The sequence below is a fragment of the Coregonus clupeaformis genome, chromosome 40, assembly GCF_020615455.1.
Source record: "Coregonus clupeaformis isolate EN_2021a chromosome 40, ASM2061545v1, whole genome shotgun sequence".
Classification (NCBI taxonomy): domain Eukaryota; kingdom Metazoa; phylum Chordata; class Actinopteri; order Salmoniformes; family Salmonidae; genus Coregonus; species Coregonus clupeaformis.
Window position 1 is genome coordinate 22,172,127 of NC_059231.1, and position 26,841 is coordinate 22,198,967.

At 43.6% G+C, this 26,841-nt stretch overlaps 1 protein-coding gene across 2 annotated transcripts in view; it reads left to right on the forward strand.

Moving 5' to 3' along the window:
* Positions 1-26,841, forward strand: part of LOC121571673 (rho GTPase-activating protein 20-like) — an 87,108-nt gene that overhangs the window by 40,969 nt on the left and 19,298 nt on the right. For both annotated transcript variants that reach the window (XM_041883273.2, XM_041883274.2), the window contains exons 2-8: positions 2,685-2,770; positions 20,209-20,379; positions 21,050-21,199; positions 22,698-22,739; positions 22,899-22,983; positions 23,056-23,200; positions 24,957-25,145. In XM_041883273.2, the coding sequence (XP_041739207.2) occupies positions 2,685-2,770; positions 20,209-20,379; positions 21,050-21,199; positions 22,698-22,739; positions 22,899-22,983; positions 23,056-23,200; positions 24,957-25,145 (868 nt within the window). The remainder of the gene's footprint in view (positions 1-2,684; positions 2,771-20,208; positions 20,380-21,049; positions 21,200-22,697; positions 22,740-22,898; positions 22,984-23,055; positions 23,201-24,956; positions 25,146-26,841) is intronic.

Below are 26,841 nucleotides of genomic sequence, written 5' to 3' on the forward strand. Positions count from 1 at the left end.
AATGTTCCAGTTCTTCCATGGCCTGCATACTCACCAGACTTGTCACCCATTGAGCATATTTGGGATGCTCTGGATCGACGTGTACGACAGCGTGTTCCAGTTCCCGCCAAAATCCAGCAACTTCACACAGCCATTGAAGTGGTGTGGGACAACATTCCACAGGCCACAATTAACAGCCTGATCAACTCTATGCGAAGGAGATGTGTCGCTCTGCATGAGGTAAATAATGGTCACACCAGATACTGACTGGTTTTGTAACCCACGTCCATAACTTTTTTTAAAGGTATCTGTTACAAACAGATGCATGTCTGTATTCCCAGTCATGTGAAATCCATAGATTAGGGCCTAATTAATTTATTTCAATTGACTGATTTCCTTATATGAACTGTAACTCAGTAAAATCTTTGAAATTGTTGCGTGGTGCATTTATATTTTTGTTCAGTGTAAAAGACACAAAAGCCAAACTTAAGAATGGGAAGTATAGAAATAGTGGAAATAGAACAGATCTAGCGCTTCTTATATTTGCTTTCAATGAGAATTACAGATCTATAACACACATTTCTATGATAATTTGGTCGGGTCACCCAAAATGTTACATTTACATTTACATTTACATTTACATTTACGTCATTTAGCAGACGCTCTTATCCAGAGCGACTTACAAATTGGTGCATTCACCCTATAGCCAGTGGGATAACCACTTAAATTTTTTTTATGGGGGGGGGGTAGAAGGATTACTTTATCCTATCCCAGGTATTCCTTAAAGAGGTGGGGTTTCAAATGTCTCCGGAAGGTGGTGAGTGACTCCGCTGTCCTGGCGTTGTTACATTAAAGTTACATATTGCAACTTTAAAGGTTGCATTCTGTTCAAAACACATATTTTGTTTGTGTCTCACTACTCATACACACTGAGTATACCAAACATTAGGAACACCTTCCTAATATTGAGTTGCTCCCCCCTTTTCCCTCAGAACAGCCTCATTTCGTCGGGCATGGACTCTTCAAGCTGTTGGACACATTCCACATGGATGTTAATATATTTTGTCTTGCCCATTCACCATCTGAATGGCATACATACAGTACACAATCCATGTCTCAATTGTCTCAAGGCTTAAAAATCCTTCTTTAACCTGTCTTTTTTAAGTGGATTTAACAAGTGACATCAATAAGGGATCATAGCTTTCATCTGGATTCACCTGGTCAGTCTGTCATGGAAAGAGTAGGTGTTTTTAATGTTTTGTATTCTCAGTGTATATTAAACATTTTGATGGAAATCTATCTCCAAACGAATCAGTCAAATCTTATGCTCCAGGAATGGTGATCGGTGAATTGATTATCAATTCATTGATTTTGGCTACTGCACTGCAATGGCATCTTCTATGACTTCTAAAAGCAACCCTTTACTTGTAGTCAGTGGTGGAAAAAGTACCCAATTGTCATACTTGAGTAAAAGTAAAGATACCTTCATAGAAAATGACTGAAGTAAAAGTGAAAGTCATCCAGTAAAATACTACTTGAGTAAAAGTCTAAAAGTATTTGGTTTTAAATATACTTAAGTATCAAAAGTAAATGTAATTGCTAAAATATATTTAAGTATCAAAAGTAAAAGTATAAATTATTTCAAATTCCTTACATTAAGCAACCCAGACGGCACCATTTTCTTATTTTATTTTACGGATAGCCAGGGGCATTCTCCAACACTCAGACATACAAACGAAGCATTTGTGTTTAGTGAGTCCGTCAGATCTGAGGCAGTAGGGATGCCAGGGCTGTTCTCTTGATATGTGCATGAATTGGACCATCATCCTGTCCTGCTAAGCATTCAAAATGTAACTAGTATTTTTGGGTGTCAGGGAAAATGTATGGAGTAAAAAGTACATTATTTTCTTTAGGAACATAGTGAAGTAAAAGTTGTCAAAAATATAAAAAGTAAAGTACAGATACCTATAAAAAAACTACTTAAGTTGTACTTTAAAGTATTTGACTTAAGTACTTTACACCACTGGTTGCAGTTCATCATGTAACATCATGTAACATGTTATGCAATGTTATAACATGGTCACCAGCCTGACGAAGCTATTTTGAGAGTGAAACCTTTATCCATAGTGATTAGGTTTGCCATATGAAATGATGTGGTGATAAATGAAAGGGGATAATAACAGGGAGGAATTTGCTGACTTAAAGGGCAAGTTGAAAAGAGGTTGCTAAGCCAACCTTATTTGATTTTTGGCTGTGACTTTTCTCACAGACATTTGTTTGTCTGTTGAATTAATGTTTGTATGTTACCCAAGACACTGGCGGAGACAGTTTTACGATTCACATATTTTTTGGGAAGTGTAAATAGATACGTTAAATTAAATTCCTGTGGTGGCCTACTAAATTCCTGACATTGAGAGAGATTATGATTTATTTAGAAGCATTGACAGTACAGAGATGACAAACCAAACACTACATACTTCTCTCTCTTTGTTTGTTCTTTCTGTTTTCTGTTTCTCTCTTTCTTTCTTTCTTTCTTTCTTTCTCTTTCTGTCTTTCTTTCCTTAACCTTCTTTAGAGATGTGGTTTATGACTAGCAGGGCGTGTTACAGTATGACCTCTGTAAATTTGACTACAGTAAATAACAGACTATATGAATAATGACCAGTTGACCCAGTATTCACTCCCGCTCTTCTTTCTCTCCATAGAAGATGAAGGCCCTGGCCCATCGACGACAGTCCGCCCCCTCCCTGGTCATCAGCAAAGCACTTACCAAATCACGAAGCGTGTCCAGGTACAGTAACAGCCTATAAGATATCTCTATTCAACTAAACTGCTACCTATCACTACGTGTAGTCCCTATTAGAGGTCTTTACATGTCCAACAGACACTAAATTCCGAGACCTGGGACGCGAGTGGTTCTGGATCCTAAATTCTGACTTTTGTCTCAGCTCTGGGTCGGGCCTGATGTAATTGCTACGGGTCTTGGGTATGTGTAGGGTTGTGGCGGTCATGACATTTTCACGAAATGTATCCTCTATTATTTCTTACAACCGACACATCAGGTCGGCAGTTACTTACCCCAATTCTGGCTTCTACTTCGATTTAGACTCATCTGCCCTGGGCTCTCTCTGTAATTCCAACCCAATTTTCGGGCTACCCAAGAGGAAAGCCGGCATTATCAAATCAAATCAAATTTTATTTGTTACATACATGTGTTTAGCAGATGTTATTGCGGGTGTAGCGAAATGCTTGTGCTTCTAGCTCCGACAGTGCAGTAATATCTAACAAGTAATATCTAACAATTTCACAACATATAGCCAATTCACACAAATTGAACTAAGGAATGACATTTAAGAATATATACATATATGGACAAGCAATGACAGAGCGGCATGGACTAAGATACAGTAGAATATTATAGAATACAGTATATACACATGAGATGAGTAATGCAAGATATGTAAACATTATTAAAGTGACTAGAGTTCCATTTCATAAAGTGGCCAGTGATTTCAATAGGCAGCAGCAGCCTCTAATGTGCTAGTGATGGCTATTTAACAGTCTGATGGCCTTGAGATAGAAGCTGTTTTTCATTCTCTCGGTCCCAGCCTTGATGCACCTGTACTGACCTCGCCTTCTGGATGATAGCGGAGTGAATAGGCAGTGGCTCGGGTGGTTGATGTCCTTGATTATCTTTTTGGCCTTCCTGTGACATCGGGTGCTGTAGGTGTCCTGGGGGTGCGGGTAGTTTGCCCCCGGCAGACCACACCACCCTCTGGAGAGCCCTGCGGTTGCGGGCTGTGCAGTTGCCGTACCAGACGGTGATACAGCCCGACAGGATGCTCTCAAGTTTGTGAGGGTTTTAGGTGCCAAGCCAAATTTCTTCAGCCTCCTGAGGTTGAAGAGGCTCTGTTGCGCCTTCTTCACCACACTGTCTGTTTGGGTGGACCATTTCAGTTTGTCAGTGATGTGTACGCCAAGGAACTTGAAGCTTTCCACCTTCTCCACTGCGGTCCCGTCGATGTGGATAGGGGGGTGCACCCTCTGCTGTTTCATGAAGTCCACAATCATCTCCTTTGTTTTGTTGACGTTGAGTGAGAGGTTATTTTCCTTGCACCACACTCCCAGAGCCCTCACCTCCTCCATGTAGGCTGTCTCGTCATTGTTGGTAATCAAGCCTACAACTGTTGTGTCGTCTGCAAACTTGATGATTGAGATGGAGGCGTGCTTGGCCACGCAGTCATGGGTGAACAGGAGTACAGGAGGGGGCTGAGCACGCACCCTTGTGGGGCCCCAGTGTTGAGGATCAGCGAAGTGGAGGCGTTGTTTCCTACCTTCACCACCTGGGGGCGGCCCGTCAGGAAGTCCAGGACCCAGTTGCACAGGGCGGGTTCAGATCCAGGGCCTCAAGCTTATTGATGAGCTTGGAGGGTGCTATGATGTTGAATGCTGCACTGTAGTCAATGAACAGCATTCTTACATAGGTATTCCTCTTGTCCAGATGGGATAGGGCAGTGTGCAGTGTGCTGGCGATTGCATCGTCTGTGGATCTATTGGGGCGGTAAGCAAATTGAAGTGGGTCTAGGGTGTCAGGTAAGGTAGAGGTGATATGATCCTTGACTAGTCTCTCAAAGCACTTCATGATGACAGAGGCGAGTGCTATGGGGCGATAGTCATTTAGTTCAGTTACCTTTGCTTTCTTGGGTACAGGAACAATGGTGGCCATCTTGAAGCATGTGGGGACAGCAGACTGGGATAGGGAGAGATTGAAAATGCCCGTAAACACACCAGCCAGCTGGTCTGTGCATGCTCTGACGACGTGGCTAGGGATGCCGCCTGGGCCGGCAGCCTTGCGGGGGTTAACATGCTTAAATGTCTTACTCACGTCGGCTTACGGAGAAGGAGAGCCCTCAGTCCTTGGTAGTGGGCCGCGTCGGTGACACTGTGTTATCCTCAAAACAGGCGAAGAAGGTGTTTAGCTTGTCTGGAAGTGAGACGTCGGTGTCGGCAACGTGGCTGGTTTTCCTTTTGTAGTCCGTGATTGTCTGTAGACCCTGTCACATACATCTCGTGTCTGAGTCGTTGAATTGCGACTCCACTTTGTCTCTATACTGATGTTTTGCTAGTTTAATTGCCTTGCGGAGTGAGTAGCTACACTGTTTGTATTCTGCCTATATTCCCAGTCACCTTGCCATGGTTAAATGTGGTGGTTCGCGCTTTCAGTTTTGCGCGAACCACCACCACAGTTTCTGGTTAGGGTAGGTTTTAATAGTCACAGTGGGCACAACATCTCCTATACACTTCCTGATAAACTCAGTCACCATTTCAGTGTATTTATCTAAATTATTTTCGCAAGCTACCCGGAACATATCCCAGTCCGCGTGATCAAAACAATCTTGAAGCGTGGATTCCGATTGGTCAGACCAGCGTTGAATAGTCCTTAGCACGGGTGCTTCCTGTTTGAGCCATTACAGAGGCAAGAGAGGTGGGATCCTGGTGAGATTAAGGTGAAGGGAAAACCGGCCACCTCTTCCCTCCATTCTACTTGATAATAAGATGGACAGATTTTCTACCAACGGGACTCTCGGAACTGCAATATTTGTAGCTTTTCAGAAACATGACTCTCGGACAAGATACCCCCCACGGCTATCCAACTCGATGGATTCTCCATTCACCAGGCGGACAGGACAGTGGATTCTGGGAAATCGAGGGGTGGAGGGGTTTGCCTCTTCATCAACTCCAACTGGTGTGCTAATTCGGTGTCGGATACATTTGTACTCGGTCTTGACTCGGTCTCGGACAGTGAGGACTCATAATTTCTTCCCGACACCAGCCGAGACCAGCAGAGTAAAAAACTCATAATTATCAGCTTCCATTCAGTCAGTGCATAAAACCGCTTCGCCAGGCCAAATATATACACTAATTTTTTGAAACATAAATATCTTAACTGCCTTTATATCTATTAATAACATGTTTGCATAGTGGTGAACCTATATTCCTTCAGTGTGTGACAGGTTCGTGATTCTGAAAGGACAGCAACCGTAATACCAGCACACTCATGTATGAGAGTGCACTTTTTGTAAAACACAAATGTCCAGTGGTGTAGTGGAGGGTATACGCAGGTATAAGCCTTATACCCACTTTTGTTTCAGTGGGCATTGCTTATACTCACTTCTTAATCTCTACTGATGCGTATCAAAGTAGTGTAGTGGAGGTATACGACTTATCAATTATGTAGTACAATAGAGAAATCATGCACAAAGTAGCCTACACAATCGCAAAGCACGTGAAATATATTCACATGCGCACCGCGCACATACAGTGGGGAAAAAAAGTATTTAGTCAGCCACCAATTGTGCAAGTTCTCCCACTTAAAAAAATGAGAGAGGCCTGTAATTTTCATCATAGGTACACGTCAACTATGACAGACAAAATGAGAAAAAAAAATCCAGAAAATCACATTGTAGGATTTTTTATGAATTTATTTGCAAATTATGGTGGAAAATAAGTATTTGGTCACCTACAAACAAGCAAGATTTCTGGCTCTCACAGACCTGTAACTTCTTCTTTAAGAGGCTCCTCTGTCCTCCACTTGTTACCTGTATTAATGGCACCTGTTTGAACTTGTTATCAGTATAAAAGACACCTGTCCACAACCTCAAACAGTCACACTCCAAACTCCACTATGGCCAAGACCAAAGAGCTGTCAAAGGACACCAGAAACAAAATTGCACCAGGCTGGGAAGACTGAATCTGCAATAGGTAAGCAGCTTGGTTTGAAGAAATCAACTGTGGGAGCAATTATTAGGAAATGGAAGACATACAAGACCACTGATAATCTCCCTCAATCTGGGGCTCCACGCAAGATCTCACCCCGTGGGGTCAAAATGATCACAAGAACGGTGAGCAAAAATCCCAGAACCACACGGGGGACCTAGTGAATGACCTGCAGAGAGCTGGGACCAAAGTAACAAAGCCTACCATCAGTAACACACTACGCCGCCAGGGACTCAAATCCTGCAGTGCCAGACGTGTCCCCCTGCTGAAGCCAGTACATGTCCAGGCCCGTCTGAAGTTTGCTAGAGTGCATTTGGATGATCCAGAAGAGGATTGGGAGAATGTCATATGGTCAGATGAAACCAAAATATAACTTTTTGGTAAAAACTCAACTCTTCGTGTTTGGAGGACAAAGAATGCTGAGTTGCATCCAAAGAACACCATACCTACTGTGAAGCATGGGGGTGGAAACATCAGGACGACTGATCCGTGTAAAGGAAAGAATGAATGGGGCCATGTATCGTGAGATTTTGAGTGAAAACCTCCTTCCATCAGCAAGGGCATTGAAGATGAAACGTGGCTGGGTCTTTCAGCATGACAATGATCCCAAACACACCGCCCGGGCAACGAAGGAGTGGCTTCGTAAGAAGCATTTCAAGGTCCTGGAGTGGCCTAGCCAGTCTCCAGATCTCAACCCCATAGAAAATCTTTGGAGGGAGTTGAAAGTCTGTGTTGGCCAGCGACAGCCCCAAAACATCACTGCTCTAGAGGAGATCTGCATGGAGGAATGGGCCAAAATACCAGCAACAGTGTGTGAAAACCTTGTGAAGACTTACAGAAAACGTTTGACCTGTGTCATTGCCAACAAAGGGTATATAACAAAGTATTGAGAAACTTTTGTTATTGACCAAATACTTATTTTCCACCATAATTTGCAAATAAATTCATTAAAAGTCCTACAATGTGATTTTCTGGCGTGTACCTATGATGAAAATTACAGGCCTCTCTCATCTTTTTAAGTGGGAGAACTTGCACAATTGGTGGCTGACTAAATACTTTTTTCCCCCACTGTAGCCTAGTTTCAGCGGAATATCATCTGCAGGCAGCAAGAGTGTGCAGCTTTCAACTGGTTTTGGCATGGAGCAGATCACAGAAGAATGACATCGGTAGCCAGTATGGTAGGAAAGATGTTTCAACTTATGAGATCTACCAGTAAATGCTAAGTAAGGCAACAATGGGTATGCAACCCAGGTATTTAAAAAGTTTAGTCTGAAGTGTTGGTTAGTAGGCTATTTGTGATGCGCAGTTGTCATCATACGCTGTTTGCATCAGGGGTGTAGACATGGATGGGCCTGGGTGGACAGAGGCCCACCCACTGCGGAGCCAGGCCCTGACAGGCCCACCCAATCAGATTGATGTGGTTTAAGCATTGCTGTGGACCATCAAATTTGTGTATTTTTTCTATAAAACAAAAGTGTGATTTTGAGAGTGACATTTTTTAAATCTATAGGAAAACTCATAAAAAAACAGGAAAACATTGGATTTTTCACACAGGGTGCCTTTGCTTCGCTGGGTGGGCCGTTTGGGAACTTTTGGGCAAAATATGAGTATACCCACTTCTCCAGGCAGCACTACACCACTGCATAGGGCCGATGGAAAGATAGCAGTCACGCACATCATGATGTTAAAGGATAAGCAGTCCATAAACTCTGACATAATAAGCCAGTAGGTCCCAATCATAAGAATACAAAAACACAACCATTAAGCATTTCCCAATCGAAATGTACAACTAATACTTCCCATTGCAAAAAACATTTCACTTTTAGTACACAAAGTAACCAGTGAACTAAAGTTTAAAGTGGAACTGACAGCGTTTTAACTACTTTGCAGATATGAAACAAACAGACAAACAGACAATCATAATATCAGTGAAAAATATCAAATTCCCAGTTTATGCTACAAAACCAACTTTATAAGAGGTTTTAAAAAAACGGGTTCTATTTGACTCAACGTTCCATGATGTGCACTAAGGCATTGTTGGCAGAATAGATGGATGCAGTTCAATGCATGATTAATATAATTCACCAATACATATCTTGGTAGTCCAAAAAATATTGCCATCAGGTTGTAAATCACATCTGGCCTGGTACATTGTTTGCTGCCTCCACCCATTCAAGATGCACCGTTTCAGTTTCAATGACTCAATATCCTAGACAAAAACAGACAAATGTAACTAAGGCTGGGAATGTCAATACAATCAAACTAGCAAGGGCAATGATTACAAGTCAGTCATAACGTGGCTAATAGGCTAGCATATCTATTTTTGTAGCAAGCTAAAAACATGGAGTCTAATGTTAGCTAGATAGCTAGCTAGCTAGCTGCTAGGAGGATGTCATGCCATTGGAGGAGTGGGTGAGTGACTGACTTTTCCCCCTCATATCGTTTTTCGGTGGCTATACACAGCTAGAGATGCAGGTGTCATTTGTTTAGCTAGCAAGAACTTGAATGACTGTTATCCAGTTAGCCTATCTCTTGTGTTCGCAAATTCACTCTAGCTATCTACTCCGATTTCAGAGCACTCTTGTCTGAGTGTGCCAGAGCGCAGAATAACTGATGAATTTATGAACGTGCAACACCTGCTGAATATGACCGGCGTAGGCAAAAAAAGTAATAGCTAGTAAAGAACGCTCTAGATAACATGTAAACAGCCTAACCAGCTCTGCTACGATGAGTAAAATGGTCAGTGATGTCACGTTCATTCATAGACGGGTCAGACCAAGGCGCAGCGTGATATGCATACATGTTTATTTTAAACTTAACAAACAACGACAAAACAATAAACCAACGAAACGTGACGTCCAAAGGTAACACACAACAAACCTCACACGGAACAAGATCCCACAACTCAATAGTGCCCATAGGCTGCCTAAGTATGGTCCCCAATCAGAGACAACGAGCGACAGCTGCCTCTGATTGGGAACCACACCGGCCAACATAGAAATACACATACTAGAATATAAACATAGATATAAACCACATAGAAAATCACACCCTGACTCAACAAATAAGAGTCCCCTGAGTCAGGGCGTGACAAGTGAGGCGTTCTCTCATTTGTGTCTGGAAGTAGCTAGCTAGCAAGCTAGCCAACTTTAGCAAGTTAGCTTGGGTGCTTGGTTGGAACAAGCATGCATTGGCAGGCAAGCTGCAGAAGCTCACCGGTCTGTGTAGACTCCGGTCCAGGACAAGACAGATGTTTTATTTACAGCAGTGTCTATTAATTTTCAAAATGCACGGCTGCTTTCCCACTCTGTATTACGATAAAATTTTCACAAATGCCTTAGTATACATCATTCCAAAAACATTATATGAATTTATGAAAACTTGAAAATTACCATATCGAAGTGGTCGCTTGTCAGAAAATGTTTTTAAAAGCGTCATATTCTTCCTGGGGGTGTATATGACAGATTTTAATCAGATTTAATGTTGCTAATATGCTTTCAGTTCCACTTTAAATGCATCAATGATTCACACACAAGTTATTTTCAAAGATATGGCTAACAACAGCAAGCGCCCTGCAATAAAAAACACAGTTCCACTCACCAGATGATGATCATTTGAAAGTTATTCTTGAAAAGGGAGAAGCTAACAAATTAGCAACAATATCCTCTTTGATAACACCTGCTGCAGCCGCTGCAAGCTAGCCTACAACAAAAGCTAGATTAAATCAGAACATCATTGAAAATAATATTATAATACTTATTATATTATTATAATCATTATTTTATAAATCCTTAGCTCTTCTCTGAAGGCATAGAAGGCCCATCGTTCCCCACTGTGTTTGGGTTAGTCATATTTTGTAGAGTGGATCTAATTTCCCTCAGCATGCATTTTTTCACTCTTCTGAATGTCTAAAGAATCCATATGTTGTTTTGACAAAATTACAATCATGGTCTTGAATTGGACTCGCATTATTCTGGTCTCGGTCTTGACTCGGTCTTGCGAAGGGGGGCTTCGGTCTTGGTCTTGACTCCGACTCGATTTGCTCCAGTCTTGGTCTTGAATCGGTCTCGCTTTAGATGGTCTCGAACACAACACTGGCTACAGGACTGCTTTGCTAGCGCTGATTGGAATATGTTTAGAGACGTTGCCAATAACATTGATGAGCTAACCACCTCAGTTACTGGCTTCATTAGAAAATGCATTGGGGTTCGCTGCTTCCCCAATCAAAAGCACTGGATTAACACAGAGGTTGGCGCTAAACTAAAGAACAGGGCTACCGCACACAGGGATATCGAAGACAACCCTGATGCTACGGCCGAAGACAGGAATAAGTACAAGAAGGCCCGCTATGACATCTGAGTCATCAAATGAGCAAAAGGACAATATAGGAATAAGGTGGAATCATATTACACAGACTCCAATGCCAGCCGCATGTGGCAGGGGCTACAGTCCATTACGGATTACAAAGGAAGACCCAACCGTGATCTGCCCAACGATGCCTCTCTATCAGACTCGATGCATTTTATGCACGCTTTGATAACAACAACATCAAGCCGGGTATGAAGGCTGTCACCGACACAGGGGATTGGGTGTTCTCGCTCTCCGAGGCCGACGTGAGAAGGGTCTTTAATGCAGTCAACACCTGCAAGGCCGTGGGACCCGCCGGTATTCCAGGGTGCATTCTCAGAGCATGCACAGAACAGATGGCAGGCATATTCACTGTAATTTTCAACCTCTCCTTGTCCCAGTCTGTAATCCCCACATGTTTTAAGATGACCACAATCATTCCTGTTCCTAAGAACTCTTAAGGTTTCATGCCACAATGACTACCTCCCTGTAGCACTCACTTCTGTAATCATGAAGTGCTTTGAGAGGCTGGTTATGGCACACATTAACTCCACCATCGCCAGCCACCCTAGACCCACTCCAATATGCATACCGCCCCATCAGATCCATAGATGACGCAATCTCAATTGCTCTCCACACTGGCCTCACCCACCTAGATAAGAGGAATACCTATGTGAGAATGCTGTTCATTGACTACAGCACAGCGTTCAACACCATTGTCCCCTTCAAGCTCGTCACCAAGCATAGGACTCTGGGTCTGAACACCTCCCTCTGCAACTGGATCCTGGACTTCCTGATGGGCCGACCCCAGGTGGTGAGGGTAGGCAACATCACCTCCGGCACGCTGACCCTTAACACAGGGGCCCCACATGGATGTAAGCTTAGTCCCCTCCTGTACTCCCTGTTCACCCATGACTGTGTGGCCACGCACGACTCCAACACCATTATCAAGTACGCTGACAACACGATGGTGTTAGGCCGGATCACCGGCGACGATGAGTCAGCCTACAGGGAGGAGGTCAGTGACCTGACAGTGTGGTGCCGGAGCAACAACCTCTCCCTCAACATCAGCAAGAGCAAGGAGCTGATCATGGACTACAGGAAAGGGGTGGGGGGGCGAGCATGCCCCCATCCACATCGACGAACCACCTCAACCTAATTGAGATGGTTTGGGATGAGTTGGACCGCAGAGTGAAGGAAAAGCAGCCAACAAGTGTTCAGCATATGTATTTGTATTTATTATGGATCCCCATCAGCTGTTGCCAAGGCAGCAGGTACTCTTTCCTGGGGTCCAGCAAAATTAAGGCAGTTATACATTTGAAAAACATTACGATACATTCATAACAGATTTCACAACATATTAAGTGTGTGCCGTCAGGTCCATACTCTATTGCCACATATCTATAACACAAAATCCATGTGTACATGTGTGTATAGTTCGTATGTTATCGTGTGTTTGTATGCATGTGTATATGTTTGTGTTGCTTCACAGTCCCCGCTGTTCCATAAGGTGTATTTCTATCTGTTTTTTAAATCTAATTTTACTGCTGGCATTAGTTAATTGATGTGGAATAGAGTTCCATGTAGTCATGGCTCTATGTAGTACTCCTTCAAGACTGTTGGAAAAGCATTCCAGGTGAAGCTGGAAGCCAAGAGAGAATGCCAAGAGTGTGCAAAGCTGTCATCAAGGCAAGGGGTGGCTACTTTGAAGAATATAAAATATATTTTGATTTGTTTAACACTTTTGGTTACTACCTGATTCCATATGTGGCATTTCATAGTTTCGATGTCTTCACTATTATTATACAATGTAGAAAATAGTAAACATAAAGAATAACCCTTGAATGAGTAGGTGTGCCCAAACCTTTGACTGATACTCTATATTTATACTGACACACACACACACACACCCTCACATACTGTACAATCATCATATACAGTACGCTGCTGCTACTCTGTTTATTATATATCCTGATGCCTAGTCACCTTACCCCTATACATATCTCAAATAAAATCAAATGTTATTTGTCACATGCGCTGAATACGACATGTGTAGACCTTACTCTGAAATGCGTACTTTTTAATTTTTATGTTTTTTTTAGTCAGTTAAGAACAAATTCTTATTTTCAATGACAGCCTACCCCGGCCAAACCCGGACAACGCTGGACCAATTGTGCGCCGCCCCATGGGACTCCCAATCACGGCCGGGTTGTGATACAGCCTGGAATCGAACCAGGGTCTGTAGTGACGCCTCTAGCACTGAGATGCAGTGCCGTAGACTGCTGCACCTCTCGGGACCGCTGAGCCTTACACCGCTGCGCCACATGTACTTACAAGCCCTTAACCAACGATGCAGTTCAAGAAATAGAGTTAAGAAGATATTTACTAAATAAACAAAAGTAAAAAATAAAATAAAAAGTAACACAATACAATAACAATAACAAGGCTGTATACAGGTGGTACCAGTACCGATTCAATGTGCGGGGGTACAGGTTAGTCAAGGTAATTTGTACATGTAGGTAGGGGTAAAGTGACTATGCATAGATAATAAACAGCGATTAGCAGCAGTGTACTCTCTGACCTCCTCCCTATAGGCTGTCTCATCGTTGTCGGTGATCAGGCCTCCCACTGTTGTGTCGTCAGCAAACTTAATGATGGTGTTGGAGTCGTGCTTGGCCACGCAGTCGTGGGTGAACAGGGAGTAAGAACGCACCCATGAGGGGCCCCCGTGTTGAGGATCAGCGTGGCAGATGTTGTTGACTACCCTTACCACCTGGGGGTGGCCCGTCAGGAAGTCCAGGATCCAGTTGCAGAGGGAGGTGTTTAGTCACAGGGTCCTTAGCTTAGTGATGAGCTTTGAGGGCACTATGGTGTTGAACACTGAGCTGTAGTCAATGAACAGCATTCTCACATAGGTGTTCCTTTTGTCCAGGTGGGAAAGGGCAGTGTGGAGTGCGATTGAGATTGCGTCATCTGTGGATCTGTTGGGGCAGTATGCGAATTTGAGTGGGTCTAGGGTTTCCGGGATGATGGTGTTGATGTGAGCCATGACCAGCTTTCAAAGCAATTCATGGCTACCGACGTGAGTGCTACGGGCGGTAGTCATTTAGGCAGGTTACCTTCATTTTCTTGGGCACAGGGACTATGGTGGTCTGCTTGAAACATGTAGGTATTACATACTCGGTCAGGAAGAGGTTGAAAATGTCAGTGAAGACACTTGCCAGTTGGTCCGCGCATGCGCTGAGTACACGTCCTGGTATTCCGACTGGCACAGCGGCCTTGTGAATGTTGACCTGTTTAAAGGTCTTGCTCACATCGGCTACGGAGAGCGTGATCACACAGTCGTCCGTAACAGCTGGTGCTTTCATGCATGCTTCAGTGTTGCTTGCCTCGAAGTGAGCATAAAAGGCATTTAGCTGGTCTCGTAGGCTCGCGTCACTGGGCAGCTCGCGGCTGGGTTTCCATTTGTAGTCCGTAATAGTTTGCAAGCCTTGCCACATCGGACGAGCGTCAGAGCCGGTGTAGTAGGATTCAATTTTAGTCCTGTATTGACGCTTTGCTTGTTTGATGGTTTGTCTGAGGGCATAGCGGAATTTTTCATAAGCGTCCGGATTAGTGTCCCGCTCCTTGAAAGTGGTAGCTCTAGCCTGTAGCTCGGTGCGGATGTTGCCTGTAATCCATGGCTTCTGGTTGGGATATGTACGTACGATCACTGTGTGGACGACGTCGTCGATGCACTTATTGATGAAGCCGTTGACTGAGGTGGTATACTCCTCAATGCCATTGGAAGAATCCCGGAACATATTCCAGTCTGTGCTAGCAAAACAGTCCTGTAGCGTAGCATCCGCGTCATCTGACCACTTGCCATCTCTTACACGTCAATCTAACATTACTGCAGAGTTAGAGAGACTAGAGTAGAGAAACCTGTCCTGGTTTTGTTTGACATGTTTATGTGTGTTCTAGTGCTGACTGTTTACTCAGTGAGTATAGGCTGAGCTGGAGCATGTTGTGTGAAACTGGACCACATAGGAGTGTTGAGCTGAACACTGTTGACGCTTTAATGGGTCATTGCTCTCGTGGCTGGAGGTTTTGTGTGTCTGAGTGTAGAGAGAGTGTAGAGAGAAAGAGTGAGTGTGTGTGAGAGAGAGAGAGCATGGCGCTAGGGGTGGCATGGTGCTATCATGTGATTCACAGTGGGGAGAAGTTAAAGGTCAGGGAAGCGAGGCGTGTTGGATGAGATGAAGACATCTCTACCTCTCTCTCGCTCTCTCTCTGTCTCTCTCTCTCTCTCTCTCTCTCTTCTTCAACTCACCAATCTACACATTCCCTCTCTCTTTCTTTCTCTCTCTTTTTGTCTGTCACTCTTTCTTTCTTTCTTTCTTTCTTTCTTTCTTTCTTTCTTTCTTTCTTTCTTTCTTTCTTTCTTTCTTTCTTTCTTTCTTTCTTTCTTTCTTTCTTTCTTTCTTTCTCCCTTTCTTTCTTTCTCTCTCTCTCTCTCTCTCTCTCTCTCTCTCTCTCTCTCTCTCTCTCTCTCCAAATTGTATACTTTTCCTCAGCTAAACACAAACCTTTTTGCTGGCCCAGGTGATTCCTGCCTGCTTTTATTATCAGGCCTAGAGTTGCTGTCCTTTCGCTCAGGCACTTACGTCACCCCTCCCCCCTTTCACCTCATCTAGAAGTCGCCTCACTCTGCTCCAGCTTTACCACTCCAGGGCTACAGTCAGTCCCTCCTGAGGCACAGTACAGTACGGGACACACTTCCACAGAGCATCCGGCCTGCAGCAGTTAAATGGATATGGGAGGAGGGGGTTTGGTGGCCTGTTCTTAATGGCCACCAGCCACCATGTCACCATGCAGGAGACATTTCCTGATATGGAGAGTTTTTTATAAGACCGGGCTTAACATCTCTTATTATTTCCAATAGCCTGGAGTCCTTTACTACCTACCACTGGAGTTATATGAAATATATATATATATTCACTATGGTCATTGTCCACACTAGAACTTATGTAGGTACAGTATATGCCTCCCGTTGTCCTTCCCTATGCTACCTTCTCATTCTCAACAACCATGGCACCCTCCAGCACTCCTTCTACCCTATGTATGAGAGATTAAGTGTGTTGCCCATGCTTTCCATTAAAACCATGACGTGAATTTTGGAAAGAACACACTGGTGGACCCCCATCTCCTCTGCTACAGGGGTCCACTCTATGAGTCACTGGATACACTAGATGACTCATATCAGATAAGGAAACAGATTGTGAACAGAAGAGGTGTGTGTGTGTGTGTTTGAGAAAGATTGGGTAGATGGGAAGAGAGATAAAGTGAGTATAGTGCCCTTGGTCAGATAAAGTGTGGATTAAAATCCATGTCAGTAGTGATGTCTTCATTCAAGACGTAACCATGGTGAATTGGCAGCAGTGTATTGGTGCCGTGTGCACTTCGACTTAGGTCTTTCACCATGGGTTGACAGGACGGCTAACACACACATACACACTGCGCTGTCAATCACACCACTTCACAGAGTGTCACTGGCGTTGGTCTGGACAGTGTTTGACTGGAGGAGAAGTCAAGCTATTGCTGACCCTTGTTGTCCAGACACGCAACACACACACCGCCAGGTCCAAACACACTGTTTGAGTTTATCGCCCGGTCAAAGTTAAAATGTTTCATAAGTCAATGAGATTTATATAAAGTTCCCCCTTCCTGTCTCTTGCCAAGGGGTCACAATTGATTTGCTTTTCTCTCAGATTGTCGTCATCAACTACAAAACCTGTTGTGCACCTCAAAGAACTCAAGTGCACTACTTGGGTTTGGACAGGTGCAGACAAATTGATAATAAATTAAAAGATATTGGCCACTGGGCCTCTATAATAAATTAGTTGAAATACGCCGGAGAGCTTTTGACCATTCATTGTTGGAGTGGAGACGATAGACAGCAGGACACACACACACACACACACAGAGAGAGAGAGAGAAAGATATCTTAACTAGAGCAAAGCAAAAGGACAGTGTTTTATATATGGATGTATAATGTCTGCCTAGGGGATACAGTTCATGAGGGTCACACAGGGTTTAGAGAACTGTATGTGTGGAGATGAGGTAGTGGGTGGGTGTGTCATCTGAGGGACATGTCTTCTTGGTTTCTCCTTACAGATGTTCTAATCCACACTGGGGGGGTTGTTGATTTATGCTAGATAGCGCTAGCTTGCGCTAGTCGGCTGTACCTGCGCCAAAACTCCAGTATTTTTTATCCTATAGGTTGTTCATCTTCTTTTTAAATAGTGAGCCAACATGACCGAGCCCCCCAAAAAGATCATGCTCCCTCTTGTCTCTCTGCAGCAGTCATATAGTGAGAAATATGTTTGGAACATCAAAGCACAATAAAATCGCAGTATCGAATTGCAATACATACCGCATCGTGTCAATCGTGAGAATCTCTTGATAATATCGTATTGTGAGGTCCCTGGCAATTACCAGCCCTAGATAAGAGGGTGGTGACACTCGTTAGGCGTTCTGTTTGGCTATAGGCCTGATATAGTGATGGTGGGTTCATCAATATTCACCATTCTCTCCCTAAAGGCATGCTGGGACATTAGTATGTTGTGTTGTGCTGTTGTCTCCCAGGATTGGGTTTAGAGACCTTATCCCACAGGAGCCCCCCGAGAATAAACAAACAGCATTGTTCCTGAAATGTCAACATCTCCCTCCACAGGACTGTTCCCCAACAAAGATGGCTGTGGAAATGTGGTGTGTAGATGCAAACGGCCTCTATGCCCAATTTATCAACATCACATGACACACAATGGGATCGTTAGTCAGTCATCCATCAGCTTCAATGGACCAGGAGCTCAGCTGCCAATCAACCATTCAGGGGGAGGGATGGGGGCTGAATATGGAAGTCTGGTGTCTTTTTATAGAGGGAGAGAGCGAGGGAGAGATATTATGGGAAGGTGTTCTGTGTGTATGTGGGCTCGATGACATAGGCATTTCCCAGATATATTAAGAAAAGCATGTTGAGAAGAAGGTGATGAGGTCTTATAATCTCCCGTTGAAGCTCGTCTTTTGTCTGTTATGGTGTTAATTACGGTTATATTCCAGAATTTTTAGAGGGTTCCGGGGATATGAACCTCTCCCAATTTTCCCTCTTACAAATTCCACCCTGGTTTTGAATCATGGTTTCTGTCTTTAAGACTCATCCATAAGCAATGAATCATTGGCGAACTGAAGACCTTAGTCTGTGATTAATTGGTTTTCTAGTTCCCTCGTTCTTTTTAGAATAAGACCAAGGTACTTCAGAGTCAGTCAGTCTTCCATTAGTTCATTACTTACAGGACATAACTGATTAATTACACAAGTCAATGGGAAAGGTATGTGTTTTTGAATGACTCTGGAATATGCATGTGGAGGGATATTCCATGCCAAGCTTTTGGTGCTTCCCAGTGGTGAAAGGGAATTGTTTGAATGGAATTCCCTGGGGTTAGGGGCTATGATGATGGGTGTGTGTGTGCACCCGTTTGTGTGCGTGCGCGTGTGTGTGTACAGAGTCATTATCTCTTGAATGCGAGCTGAGAATCGGATCTCACAGCCTGCTGTAAACAGGAAAGGACAGAGCCCTGTAACGATTTCCTTTGTTCCCCGTAAAAATGCCAACTTTTTCCATCTGCTGTACTTGCCCATAGCAGATATTGACATAATTCAGGAAGATGTATCTTTCCCTAGAACCTGATACAGTGGTTATATCTGTGTTTTTCCGTGTGTTTTTCATGATCGGATGACTATCATTGTTCTCTTCCCGCTCTTGGACAATTTGTCCCTTCCAAAGTTAACACACACATCTTGTTGATATTCTAATAATAATAATATCCAGGAAAAGTTATTCTCTTGTTCCAGTGGATATACACTACATGACCAAAAGTATGTGGACAGCTGCTCTTCCAACATCTCATTCCAAAATCATGGGCATTAATATGGAGTTGGTCCCCCCTTTGCTGCTATAACAGCCTCCACTCTTCTGGGAAGTCTTTCCACTAGATGTTGGAACATTGCTGCTGGGACTTGCTTCCATTCAGCCACAAACGCATTAGTGAGGTCGGGCACTGATGTTGGGCGATTAGGCCTGGCTCGCAGTCAGCGTTCCAATTCATCCCAAAGGTGTTCGATGGGGTTGAGGTCAGGGCTCTGTGCAGGCCATTCATTAGTCCTGTGTTTTTAGACATGCGAAAGGTGTTGTGTTTATTAAAGACTGAAGGAGATGATTGACTCTCTCCTCTTTGGCAGCATTACATTTATATTTTAGGTATTTAGCAGACAATCTTATCCAGAGCAAATTACAGTAGTGAATGGATATATTTTTGTACTTTTTCATACTGGTCCCCCGTGGGAATCGAAACCCACAACCCTGGCGTTGCAAGCACCATGCTCTAACAACTGAGCAACATGGGCACACATGCACGTACACACAAACGGGTGCGCACACACACACATCATCTTAGCCCTCAACCCCAGATAATTCCCTTCAAACAGTTCCCTCCCAACACTTGGAAGCACCACAAGCTTGCCATGGAATATCCTTCCACATACATATTCCAGAGTCATTCAAAAACACTGATACTGTACCTTTCCCATTGACTTGTGTAATTAATCAGGTACGTACTGTAAATAATTAACTAATGGAAGACTGACTGGCTGAAGTGCCTTGGTCTTTGTCTTTTTACAACTATTTTTATTCCAAAAATAATGACATTATCCCAGCCATATGAGGATAACACCACCCGGCTAATCTCACAGCTCAGCTCACGACTCAATACATACACCAGGGCTGTAAGGCTATGTAAGCCCCTAGCTGAGGCAGTGTATAACCTTGTTAAAGTGCTACTAGGAGGCCATTGGGAACGCCTATAGGGAGCACTGGGTTAATTAATTAACACAACCAAAGGGACCCACACTTCCTCTCCCTCTGACCCCAAACAGTAATCCTCCTGACCTGTTGGCCCATTGGGAGCCAACCTGAAATGACCCCTCTACTGTATGTTGACCTGGTTGTTCTAACAGCATGTGATGTGGTTACCTGGTTATTCTAACAGTGTGTGTATGTGTTGACAGGGAGAACTGCCTGTCTCCGGTCAGCCCAGAGACATGTCCCCTTGTGCAGGCGTTCCTCTCCTCAGGCAGGGTGTTCCTGGCCCACGCCTACACCCAGCTGAAGACCGGCCTGCAGACGCAGGAGAGACACCTCTTCCTCTTCACTGACACACTCCTCATCACCAAGGCCAAGTGAGTCTGTGTGTGTGTGTTTGTGGGAGAGAGAGAGAGGGGGCATGAAAGAGCGGAAGGCAACTGCTAAAAACTGCATTCCATCCCTCTTCCCTACAACAAGTCTAAAAACTGTCTCCCAGGACTGTGAGCCCTATCCCTCCCTCCCTCCCTCTCTCATCCCTCCCGCCCTCTCCTCCACCCCCCCCTTGTTCCTATCCGGCCTATAATTACCTCTCAGCCAATTAAATCCATCTGAGGCCGTGCCCAGATCAAAGACCACTCATCAGGGCCCAAGGGGCTCCCCACCCAGAATACAACCTTCAGGCAACGCTCCAGATACTTTCAGGGTGTTGATGCAACATTGCTGTGATGTTGTGGCAGCAGAACGGGGCCTCTCTCGCCAAACTACTGTATATTCAACATCATGTGCCTCTGGGTGGAGCTGACCCATACATAGTGGAGACAGCTATATTGGCTTTATTACATTCTGGGTTAAAAAGAGTATGATAGGAAAGTGTGTGTGTATCAGGGGTGTTCACAGACAGAGATGTGTACATACAGTAGGCTTGCTGTAGGAATGTTGAGAATTCCACCATGGCTATTAATAAATGTATGTGCTCAGAAATGTGATTCAGCGCGCGCATGCTGGTGTGTTAAACTGTGTGTGACCCTCTCGTGTTTCCTGCAGGTCATCCACACACTTCAAACTGAAGGCTCAGGTGCGTGTGTGTGAGATGTGGACAGCAGGCTGTATGGAGGAGGTGTGTGAGGGCAGCACCAGTCTAGACAGGAGCTTCGTCATGGGCTGGCCTACCTTCAACTGTGTCTCCACATTCAGGTACGCACACACACATGCAGAGATGCCTGCACGCGCACACACATATGCTTACTGTATACTCTGTACTCTTATAGTGAGAATGTTCCTTTAATAAATCCTCATTGAGTATGTAGGATGTATGCAACATTTCCTTCCGTAGGAAGGCAAGCAAGGACTTGAATATTCATGAGTCTCGACGGTTGAGCCTTCTTGAGTGCGTGACGTCACACAGATTATGTACAGAGCCGTCTGTTTAGCTAGCTGCCGGCATGAGCAGTTAGCACCGACCGAACGACTTGGGAAACCCAGCTTCAACTTGATTACCAAATTAATAGGTTATTAAAAGAAAGCTTCTCCAGCTAGCTACCGATCTATTTTAGTTTCACTGTCCGATCATTCAAAAAATGAGCCCACAAATTGTTATTTTTACCTTTCCACAAACGGTCTGGTATGTGTTGCTTGATATGAGCAAGTTAACCCAAATGTATTAAAGAATAGGTAATGCGTCTACAATTAGTTACTGCCTGGCCAGTGATATAGCTAGCTACATTTCAGTAATTAGCTATCCTCCTAAATGCGGTGGTCAGTGGGTAAACTAACAATGAGTTGAAAATATTTGTCTGAATACGAACTAGTCGCCAGTTATTGTTGCCCATGGTGTAATCATGTCTAACCAGTTGGCTAATGTAGCTTATGTACCCATGCGCTCCCATGTCTAGATAGCTGTGTCTTGGCGTCCACGATTAGCGAGCTAGCTAGCTAGTTGGCTACTGCATGGCCAGTGTGAGCCAGCATGCTAGCTAGCCAGAAAGCTAGCTATGAGTTGAACATATTTGGCTGAAAAGTAGCCAGTTGTTGTTGCCTATGGTGGAGTAATATCTAACCCACTGGCTCCTGAAGCCTATGTCCCCATGAGCTCCCAAGTCTAGCTAACTTTAGCTAGCTAGTGTCGCGAATTAGCATTTTGCTAGCTATCTGAATCAAACACTGTAACTAGCTAGCAAGCCCTCCTCAGCAACAATGTTATTGGGGTGTGGGAATTTCAGATTCATATTTTATTTTTATGTTAATTGTCATTTAATTTTGTGGTTACTACTGGTTTCAGATCCGAGGCGAGAGAACTTGTTTGCCATGTTTTGTGTTTTGGTACGGGGTCCTCAACCAATCACCCGACGGATATGAATGACTTTGCCTCCGGGTATCCTATGAAAGGAAATTTTGCGTACAGTACAGGACTTGTTATTCTGTCTCAGAAAAAGGAACAACCACTAGAACAGTAAATTCTCAAGCCAATACCGCACCACAACCAGAGTCATATTCCTAGTCGTAAAACCCCCTTACTCTGACCACAGAGAGCCAGGGGTTGTAAAATATCACACACACACACTATATGCCTTGACACCAAGAATTCATAGGAACTATGCAGTTTTACAGGGACACATTATGCAAGAGAAGATGAGAAAAATAATATTGGTTATCCAACTTATTTTTCTATCTCTCTCTCTCTGTCTGTCTGCAGTTCTGTGGAGCACAAGGAGAAGTGGCTTTTTCTCATCAAAAGGTAACCAGAAATGACGGGAGACGATATTGTTCATAACTTCCTCTGATACTAATAGTCTATGGCTTAACGTCAGTAGCTTGAATAATGTGGTGTTTAGTCTTGCTTGTGTTAAAGAAAGTATTGTATTTTTTATGCTAACTTCCTCCTTCATTCCTCTAGTCGAATAAACGAAGAGAAAGAGAAGGATAACCCCAAGACCATTCCTTTGAAGATATTTGCAAACGACATTGGGAATTGCGCTTATGTAAGTACTGTTTGTGTATGGGTGCAGGTGTGTGTGTGTGTGCATTTTTCTAATGTTTTTGTCTTCCCCCAGGCTAAGACTCTAGCTGTAAGTAATTCAGACAGCACCACTGATGTCATCCAAATGGCACTACAGCAGTTTGGCATTTCGGGCTGTGTGAAAGACCACCAGTTGTGGGTGAACTCCATTAAGGATGACTCCCCCTACCCTCTCATTGGTGAGTTCAACTCCTTTACCCCACAGCACTATTACAATCACCTTAAACCCAGCCATATCCCTCTTGTTTAGTTTGTGGTACAAGTTGACCCTAGTCAGTGGTCAAGGGCAACTTCTACTGTACCTACTCAGTAGCGGTGAGTGGGTAAAATCACTGGGGAAGCCAACCCTCACCCCAACCTATGTGTTGTGATAATTGCGTTGTTTGCTCTATAACCTGTTAATTCATATGCCTTGTGACCGTGATATACAGGCCTAAAGGCCAAGACAATAAGAAGACACAGTGGCAGAATAAATTCAACCACACCTTTGTTTTATCACAAAACCGAATAGCAATGAAGTCCAATGAAGTCCACAAAGTATTATTACATGTACAGTAACAGACAGTTACATGACCTACAGCATGGTCAAACAAGTTAATGTTTCCGACATTTTCGGACCACTAAACAACTATTGATTTAGAACCACAGAGAGTTACCACAAGTCGCAAAGAAAACAGGGCTGCCTCTACTATTCCAGCACCATTTCAACTTCAACAATTCAACATCATCAAATCACCTATGCTTAGTCTAATACAGTGACAACTAAAAGATACCAAAAACAATTTAGTCCAATCAACGTAAGCTAAGTATGATGTGGCAGTCCATGATTCTGATTTCTGTGTGTGTACGTACGTGTGTGTGTGCGTTCGTTCGTGCAAGTAGAAAAACATGTTGACTCACCCTACCATCCTCCTCTCTTTCATGTTGAAGAAACGGTCTATCACTCTGTCATACTGTACACGCTTGAATTTTTTGTTGTCGTAGTCTACCTGGCTAAAATGCTTGCTCGCTAGCCTAACTTCCATTCATGGGCAACATTAGCTAGTTAACATTACCCTTCTACATCTAGCTACATATTGAACTTCCATCCTCTCAGGCCAGGTTGAATTCATGGTTGAATCAGAATTGGCGTTATAATCATTGGCTAGTACGGAGAATTAAGTAAAACAACAAGTCCAAATCCCTATCTCCATCCATGGCTAATTTAGGAAAGGGTCAATTTTAGCTAGCCACCGGAGGACAACAACACAACGAGATGCAACAATTCAAGTTTTTTTGTCAATGACGTATGCACTCAATGGGATTTGATAGGAGTGACGCCAAATCCAAGCTGGCTTCCCTTGACACTTTCTTTTGGTGCGCCAGGACCATTCACAGTTGAGCTCGCTAAGTTTAGCTCAACACTTATTGGCTATTTTTATTTTATTTTATTGTCAAGGGAGGCCAGATGCTTGCTGGCTTCCCTTGCCTTCAAAGCTACGGGCGGCAACAATGTCATACTCGTTTGGACCAGACCGCATCAGATAGATGGCCTACATGTAGAGAGACAGAAGGGTGCTGTTTTGCTTGCTCGGATGCTTTCTCCTGTGAGCTACATTCAGCCTCTTGCGAATTGAAGGACAATTATGAAACACAGAGAAACGAACGATACATTATTTTATGTATTATTTCTTTTTTTTTAATTGTTGCATTTTTGGGGGAAGCCTGGATTCCCTTGGCACCCATGAATACACGCCACTGTACCTACTCCAACCTTTTACTCAAAAAGTTGCTCTGTTTTGTTTTGTTACTCAAAGAGGTATTTTCCTCCTGTTATTGACGTAACAATGAGGTAGATAAGAGACTAGCTGGACGTACTGTAAACCTGGCCTGGTCACACCTCTGGTGAGACTCATGACCTCTAACATTTTGACCCTCTCTTCTATAAACCCACAGGGCACGAGTTTCCCTTCAGTATCAAGATGAGTCACATTCGGGCTGGAGGAGGAGGTGGAGGGAAGGATGCAGTTCCTTCTCCGGAGGGCCAGGGGGCGATGCTGCTGGACCAGTGTCTCCCTCTAGACACCCAGTGCCAGTTCATCCTCAAGCCCAGCCGGGTGGGTCCCAAACAGGCTCCGCTCATAGGTAAGGGCCCCTTTACACACTGTGACCGACTCAACAGAAAGAAAGGGTTGCGTTTCATTCAAAAAATGTGTCCCCTCCCCTTTGCCCTTGTTTACTTCATACCTCCTTATTTTGCCTCAAACGTCTTTAATTCCATACTTTCATAAGTCTTTCAATACATACTTACAGAAAGAGTGAGAGAAAGAGAGAGAGAGTGAACATAGAGAGTGTGTGTGAGAGTGTTTTCCAGGAGGCTCGTTGAGGAGGCTCCACTGAATCAACCACAAGCCTTCCCTTAGATTCCTCTCTGTCCATGTCAAGTTCTTACATAAGTCTCCATTTAAAATCCATACCCTCCCCTACCCTACCCGCTACATCAGCCTAATTATTTAAATCTAATAAATGCTTTTTGAGGTTGGTTCCGTTTCGGTTTGATTATAAAAACTTTTTTTTTTTTGTGTGATTATTTTTGTAAACATTAAATGCACTCTCTATAGTGAAACATTATGTGTGTTGAATGCTGTAATAACACAGAATAAAACAATTCATAAAAGTCCCATGATGGTAGTGACTGCCCATTACTGCTTATCACTTATTAATCATAATTTATTCACAGTACTTTACTTTAATTAAATATTTCAGTTGTGTATATTACATTTGTTTTATTTGTTGACTTTATTATTTCATTGCAAGTTATCTCATCTCTATAGGGCTGCTGCCTATGCTGTCTGACAAAATCACTATTTTAGTAGTTCTTCAAAGTAAATAAGGCATACTTTTTTGACTGCTGAATACCAACTATCAATCACTTAGCTCATGTGTTTTCAGGTAGAGATACCTTGCGAAGCAACTGCTCTCTATCCCTCTCAATCGCACATTCTTCTGTCTCTTCTCTCTCTCTCCATGTCTGCCCACACTACTAACCTAACATAGCAGATGGAAAAGAAACACAAAGACCGGACAAGTAGGCGCGCAATAGATTATGGTCATTGTATTTAATTACCATGTTTTCTGCGCTAAACTATGTAGAATATTGGCCTGTTGGAAACTACAACTCCCTAATACATCGCACATTTTGGGTTTGATCTGATTTATCTCTAGAGAAACTGCGCAATGTGCGCATTGAGCTCACAGAAAAAACAATTAGTTGTTTAAAAAACTAAAAATAACAGATATTTTGGTTAATCGCTTAGCACTAGTTTTACGAGTGTGCACACGTGTGTGTATGCTAATAGGGTGTGTCAGAGGGTGTCCAACTAGGCCAAGTGTGTCACTGATAGATTTGGGGGTCAATTCTGCCATGACACCATCGTTGTTTACTAATACATCTAGAATCCAGAGGTTTTTATTGGCTAGGAGAGAAATATAGCATCTGTTTAGCAACAACCCAACATGGATCCATTAAACGCCATAAAATTATAAAAACATTGCGCACACAACCAGCCCCCTCTCTCTCTCTCTCTCTCTCTCTCTCTCTCTCTCTCTCTCTCTCTCGCTCTCTCTCTCTCTGTCTCTCTCTCTCTCGTCTCTGTCTCTCTCTGTCTCTCTCTGTCTCGCTCTCTCTCTCTGTCTCTCTCTGTCTCTCTCTCTCTCTGTCTCTCTCTCTGTCTCGCTCTGTCTCTCTCTGTCTCTCTGTTTCTGTCTCGCTCTGTCTCACTCGGTCTCTCTGTCTCGCTCTCTCTCTCTCTCTCGCTCTCTCTCTCTCTGTCTCTCTTTC